General features: G+C 32.3%; 1 protein-coding gene across 1 annotated transcript; it reads right to left on the bottom strand.

The window, feature by feature from the left end:
• Positions 1–962: 962 nt before the first annotated feature.
• Positions 963–3,073, bottom strand: LOC108917219 (DDB1- and CUL4-associated factor 12). Its single transcript, XM_018723710.1, has 6 exons — positions 2,505–3,073; positions 2,224–2,451; positions 2,001–2,168; positions 1,680–1,895; positions 1,434–1,622; positions 963–1,333 (listed from the first exon to the last, which is right to left on the bottom strand). Exons 1-6 carry the CDS (start codon positions 2,910–2,912, stop codon positions 1,178–1,180), a joined length of 1,365 nt encoding a protein of 454 aa, XP_018579226.1. The 5' UTR covers positions 2,913–3,073; the 3' UTR covers positions 963–1,177.
• Between the last annotated feature and the right edge of the window lie 4,355 nt (positions 3,074–7,428).

The raw sequence follows: 7,428 nt of genomic DNA, 5'->3' as shown, positions 1-7,428 counted from the left end.
TTTGCAGTCGATTCATTACAAATTAATTTTCATTGCTGGAAGTTTATAATTAAAACCTCACAAATATTGCAGATTTTTTCCCGTGGCTTTAAACTAAGATTAATAATAAAAAAATCACGTCAATCTCTCAAAAACGAAAATAGAAGCATGGTAAAAAAAAATGTGTATACCGTAACTCAAAAAGTATGGTGGCAACGATTATTTTCCTTCAAATATTTATTTGATTTTATAAGATAACAGTAGCAACACGTATCGACAAAAAGTTTGCAACAAGTAGAAAGAAACGAGTGTTGGAAAAAAAAAATTTGGTAAAGTGGCAAAAAATAAAAAATTATTCCTCACAAACTGAAATTAATAAAAGATTCTAAAATTTTTTAAATATATTTATACAGGAAAAAAATTTGTTTCCAAAAACTAAGATTTGTATATATTATATTTTTCATGATAGTATCAAAATGTTATTTTTTTTTATGTAGGATATTTCCGATATTTTTTCTAATACGCAAATTCATACTTATGACGAAAGCTTTTCTTTTTATCTGAAATATAGTGTTCTATTCAAATATTTACACAATTTTTTCTTACGGAAAAGAAACTGTCATGAATATCCATACAATTGTAGCAAATTATCACACAAATAAGTCTGAATCATGTAAAATGTGTGATAATTTTAGAAAATTTACAAATTGTAGGAATACTCTCATTGTTGTAGAAAGAATCAATGTCGCATTTTCATGTTTTTGAACAATATTATACAAAATATATAAAAACAAATTTTAAATTTCTCTCAACCGATTTTCATTACGATCTTTTCTATAATCATCAAAGTTTGGGCCCTGCTTACGAAAATCGTCCCGTAAGTAATTTTTAAAACTATAATTTATGCTGAGCTTGAGAAATTACATTTTTATTTAATAAGAAAAAACATATGTTGAGCGTTACTAAAAATTTTCATAAAAGCTTTCAAAATTTTGTCAACTTACACTTTTTGTGCATATAATCAGTAGCTGGAAGAAATCGGTGGCCACAAATCTTTTTTCAGGTCTGTCATATAAATCTGTTATCGTACTGTACAAATTAATAAATGCTCTGCTTACTACAATCATTCACGCTTCACTCGTGGTACGTAAGAAACCAACCGAATTCCATTCGCAATCATAATTAAAATCACCTAATTTCACTGCCATAGACCCGCGTAGTTGCCCGTTAATGTGGCGGGTAGAGGCCCGCCTGCCGTGAATAATCTAGTGCCGCTGGTGTCGTAGCAATGTGTGTAGATCGCAGGAACGTATTTTATATTTTGTATGTTGTCGACAAACTCCTCATCTGGAAACTAAAAAAAAACTTCTTGTCACAAAAACTCTATTGTAAATAACATCGTAATTTATGAACTATAGAAGTTAAGTAAATTTTAAAATTTATCTTGTACTTACCACGTAACCTTTACTTGCTTTAAGTACGACCGTCCTCGACGAATTTATGCTAGATTCCAGGTATTTACCGGCTTTAAGGTCATAGAACATCAGCGTACCCAAACCGGTACCTACCGTAAGGACATCTCCCTGAAAGCTGGCTGATCGTATTCCGCATCCGGAATACCTAGACGACACCTTCCTCACAGCCTACGACATCGATTTTTACTATACACATATGAAATTTTAAAAGTTAATGAAGTCTACCTGCAAAGTTCGACAGTCTAACAGCAAGGTATATGATCTACAACCGATAGCGTATAATCCTGAGTCTTGTACAGCTAAACAGACATTTTCCTGAGAAGAGGGCAATTTCCTCGATAATTTCTGTTTGAATGTTTCTGCGTTCCAAATATGGATGTAACCATTTAGACTTAACGCCGCTATTTCTTCATATCTTTTATTAAAAGTCAACGCCCTAACCTAAAAAATGATAATCTGTGAAGTATTTCTCTAAGCTCATTTTCAATGCACAGTCAGTGCAAATAAGTCAAAGAGGCTATAATTATTTACAATTCCCTTCTGTACCTTTTGAGAATTTTGACAATCTTTGACAGATATGGCAGATATATGCCGATGTCTAGGAACTTCTTGTTTATTTTCTAACATATCCGGAGTAATTCTCCACAGAGCCATTTTAGTGTCTCTCGAACCAGAAACTAAAAACTCGTCATCTAACCAACACATATCGAAGACCTAAAAAATAGCACTTTATTTTCACAAATGCAAAACAAATCTAGTATAACCGTACCCAGTCTCTATGAGCATTTTCGCCAACACATACAGGGTCCAATGTTGGCAACCTATAAATAGCTATATCACAAGTGTTACGGGCGCCTGTAGCTAATAATGTTCTAGAAGGGTTGATTTGTACAGAGTGGATGCCACATTGCTGTTGCTCGTTACCCAAAATATCTCGTTTGCTTAATAAAGAAGGTATTTGATCTATCTTGTGTGTTACGACATCATATACCATTAACTAAAATCATAATTTTAGTCGTATGGATTATATACTTGGTCGATCATTATTACCTTGTTGCATTTTGTCCCAAAAACTACCTGACGGTCACTTAACCACTGTGAACAGAACACTTTATTCATATTACCTAAACTTATAGCTGTTTCTTTGAACATTTCGTGGGTCAAGATGTGCCGACTCCCGTAATCCCCTCCTATAGAGGAAATCTTCGAGTTCTGTATTTCCCTGTTGCGTACATAATCCACAAAATTATATGAAGTATGTAGTATTTCGTTCTCTACAGAAGCTGGCTCTTCTTCACTATCGCTGTCTTCATATGTGATGAAGTCTTCGGGTTTGTCAGGCTTCCTACTTTGCTCTAACTTTAAAGCTTTTATTCTATTTCTTCTTTCTTCGAGTCTATGCTTTATAGAGCACGAAGGGGTCTGCCCGAAAATAGGGCGCATTCGAGTTTTGGACATTATTGGACTACCCTATACGGAAGTTATATAACATATCCTTCAATTATAATAAAAATTTAGTTAGCATTCAGATATATCTCTTTCAAGATTTTGAAATTAACCCATAAACATTTTTAGAATTGGGAAGTGCAAAAAAGTTAATGGTTTATCAACAAACATTAACCACAAACAACCTAAATCTGTCAATAATTTGATAATTTGAGAATGACAGGAAAGTGATGACGCTTCTTTACCGAATTCTCATTATATCAAATACTATAATACCAAAACGTAAATAGATTCTGCAATAATAAGCAACCAAGAGATGGCGCTGTTTTCGTCCGATTTGTAAGAAAAACAAGTTAATTGAATACAATCGGTGAATAGCTCTGTGGTGAATACAATACATAATATTTCAGTCAATGCGTAATTTTCATGGAGATAGTGAGATATTTAATTTCACAATGGATTTATTGGAAACCAATGAAATAAGTCGAAGTACATTTTACAATTTTAAATCTATTTTATAGATTGAAAAAATGAATGAAGACAATAAGTTTTTGGAGAAATAATTAATCCATGCAATAAAAAATAAATAAGTAAACACAAAACATGAAATTAATATAAATGTATTTAAAATTACACAAATTACAAAACTGAATCCCTTTTGCTTAAAAAAATTATGTAATTTCTTCTTTTTGAATGTATTGTTTGGGATCTTCAGAGTAACTCTGAATTCGGCACTTAACTGCTAATAGTACTATTTTTGCCAAATCGAAAGACCCTCTAATTTTAGAGATTTTTTTGGTATATTGTGAGGCCACAAACACATATGAGCAACACTTCTGTTTTTTGCAATTTGTTCAAAATTTTCTTGTTTTTTTTATTATAATAAAATTTTTGTTCTCAGATTCTGAAAGATGGAGAAATTTTACATTCGGTTGCTTTATTTTTTAATGTCAAATTCAAGGTTANATATTTCAGTCAAAGGGCATAGAAAATATAGTACTATATTTTCTATGGTCAACGGGTCAACGCGTAATTTTCATGGAGATAGTGAGATATTTAATTTCTCTATGGATTTAATGGAAATCAATGAAATATGTCGAAGTACATTTTACAATTTTAAATCTAGACAAAATAAATAAGTAAACACAAAGCATTAAACTAACATAAATGCATTTAAAATTATACTTACTTGACAGTATGTTTTTCACGGCATTGAATCTATTTTCCCGAGCATGTAAAAATTTTAAAAACGAAATCCCTTTTGTTTAAAAAAAATTATGTAATATCTTCTTAGTGACAGTATTATTTGGCATCTTCAGAGTAACTTTGAATTGCCATTGGCTGCTAATACTACTATTTTTACCAAATCGAAAGACCCTCTAATTTTAGAGATTTTCTTTGGTATATTGTGAGATCACAAAACATATGAGTAACACTTCTGTTTTCTGCAATTTGTTGAAAATGTTCTTGTTTTTTTTATTATAATTTATTTTATTCCAAGATGAGAATAAGCATTATTATTTATTATTATCATTATTATGTCAAAATACCTGAAAATACTTCGACATATCTCGAGAACCTACAAACTTATCTAATGGCTAAAAGCTACTCGGCGATGGTCAAAGGACAATTTTCAAAATAACCGAAAAGTCCTTCAGTTTATTTGAAAACCCCAGAGTGGTACAGCATTTGTAGTTGGGCTATGGATCATCTTGGCCCACCCTTAGTTACGCACCTGCTTTACAGTAGCAAAACGGGACACTCCGTATAAAATCTGCAGGAACGGGGCTGTAAAACAGTCGGTAATGACGATTCGATGGGGGTGGGTTGGAGCCACCCCTCCGTTTCCAAGGAGACGGCACACGCTCGCTTCAGTTTTCCATGGCCATATCTGATATGTTTGTATAAAGATTTGATACCAATTACTAGTACGGTTTGGCAAAGCGCTTCTTTGTGTATGGAGTACTCTTCAGCACAAAAGGTTTCCACCCTCTATTAGCTATAAAATGCATCGGCGTTTTCAGCGGCATTGTTGTTTTTTTAGGTTTATACGAAGTTCGAGTATCGTAATTAGTTCGGTAACAATGTGACATAGTCAATATTGTCGACTAAAAAAAAAAACAAATTGAAATTTTGTACATGGCAAATATATATTGGCTTTTTGTAAACCATTTTTGTTTGAGCTATCCGTTAAAAAAATATAGAGAAAAATATCGAAAAAATAGTGTAGGTACCGTTTTTCAAAAATTATTCTTCCCTCTTATCAATATTGTCATTGACATAAACCATACTTAAACCTTAATGTCCGAGTCTGTTATTTGGTATAGTCACTATTTTGAAATACATATTCCATGAGAAATATGACCGTAGGACATTATGAACACCCTAGGCAGAGTTAAGAACACATTATCATGAGTACAAATGAATTTATAATTTGAAAATTAGAAATTACAAGTAACATTTATTAATGTCAATTGCAATAATTAACGTAAATTAAAAAACCATAGTGAAGAGGTTTTGGTTTTACCGCATTCATAATTGGTCCCAGCTTACTTATTTTGGAACCTATTCTGGATCTGGATACTATCTGCAGTAATGACCTTTATATAAATGCTCCTTAGGAAATGATTGGATTCAGCTTCTCGTTAGGGAAGTATTGCGCATGCTCAATAGTTTGTTGTTTGTCGACAGTTGATTGTTGATATTGTTTGTTATTGTTGATGGTGATTTCGTTTTCGTGTTTCATATTAAAATCATATTATGAAGTGATTACGCGTTGTTTTATGTACAATTTGTTTAATTATTTATTATGCTTTACCGTGAGAAACTCGAGAAAAGGAGAAAAGTGCTTCTTGTTATACAAACTGTAAAAGTGTTTGGTTGTCGAGTTGACTGCTTTGAGAAAGAACAAGAAAATTCCAAATGCAGACAATCAGTGAGTACCTACCTACTTCTATTTCTCAAAATAGTTTAAGTATACTTAGTGTTTGGAAAAGTGGAAATTAACTGCAAATGTATAACATGTGAAGTCTTTTAGAATAATTTAAAATGTGCACATTTACTATCTAGATACTAGATATAAAACATTCAAATACACAGAATTAGATATTTTCTGTGGTGTCTACACAGACCCAGCCTACTACGATCTTTACATAAACAACTTTAGCAAGTTTTTTGAAATTTGAAAAAGATCAGTGGTGTCTCCACATACATAATTATGCAAATTACAAATAAATACTAGATGTTCTAAAATAAGTATATGTACTTTTATTGCCGCTGCTGAGGCTTAGAGACGTTCTTTTTAAATACCAGTAAAATAAAGAAGTCAAAATCTCCCCTCTGTTACATCCGTGGCGTATCAACTCCTATTCTTCCCGCAATTTTCCCATCCACACCGTTCGATTATGGCTCACGTGCCACCAAACAAAATAATTACAGGTTAAATCAGAAGGAAGTCATCCGCCACGCCACGGGGGTCATTCCTAATGACCCGCACGCCCATTGTAAGGGTAGCGCCGCTCCATATTGTTATCCCATCACACTTGCCCGACTTCCAGTCAACTAAACTAAACCAATTAGTCCGAGCCCTTTTGTCCGCTTGATTGGAGGTTTTCCTTTAGGGCAGCCAACGGCTAGGACGGTCCCTAATTGTTAGGAAACAGGCATGTAAGTGGTATTAGATTATCATTTATTGGGAAATTAATATTTCATAATTTCGAAAATACTAGGTGTTTACAACGCAGAGTGCGTAAGACAAGAAGAAAGCTGTTTTTTACGGTTGTTGCCACATTGTTTAGTCCTCACCAGGTCGGTAATATAAAGGATCGAGTCATAAAATTTGGCAAAATGTTTTTAACATCTACAATCAATTTGTAATATTTAAAATGATTTAAAAAACCAGTGGCGTACGATTTTTTTCAAAAATGGTCCCCTACTCCCCCAATAACTACGCCACTGGAGTGTATTTTGGAATAAGTTATTTATGAAAAAATTGTCCCTATTAAAAAATGTCATCCCCCAAATTTTATCACTAACTTCTAAATTTTTGGAGGTGCTCAAATCGCAAATATTAGTAAAAATATAGAATGTCCGGAAACTATAAATGAACCAAAATAACGAGCGATGTTCACACGATTTTGCTCATAAAAAAAAATGATGCGAGGGCTTATGACACTTTTTGAAAAAGATAACCTATAAATAATTTTTTTTCAGTTACTTAATGGTTTTCCGTAAGATTTTTTTAGTCTAGCATTTTTTTTCAGATTTGATACACTTAATATCGATATGAAATTGCACTTATGAAAAAAATTCATCAATATCCTGAAGCCCTAAAGGTTAAAATGATCTTTATTGACAATGAAATCGAACTTTTTTTATTTGTGGTTTTTTAAAGCTTTTAATTTCTTGTTAAAATAAATTGCTTAATTTTGAAATTGATAAGAAATGTTTATTAGTATTATTAGTAGATAGGTACATCAAATTTAAAAAAATCTTATAACGGAAAAAATTGTAGCCGAAATAATATCAG

Source organism: Anoplophora glabripennis, unplaced genomic scaffold (genome assembly GCF_000390285.2).
Source record: "Anoplophora glabripennis isolate ALB-LARVAE unplaced genomic scaffold, Agla_2.0 scaffold41, whole genome shotgun sequence".
Classification (NCBI taxonomy): domain Eukaryota; kingdom Metazoa; phylum Arthropoda; class Insecta; order Coleoptera; family Cerambycidae; genus Anoplophora; species Anoplophora glabripennis.
The sequence above is the reverse complement of the archived record's forward strand: the minus strand, read 5'-3'. Positions and strand labels throughout refer to the sequence as shown.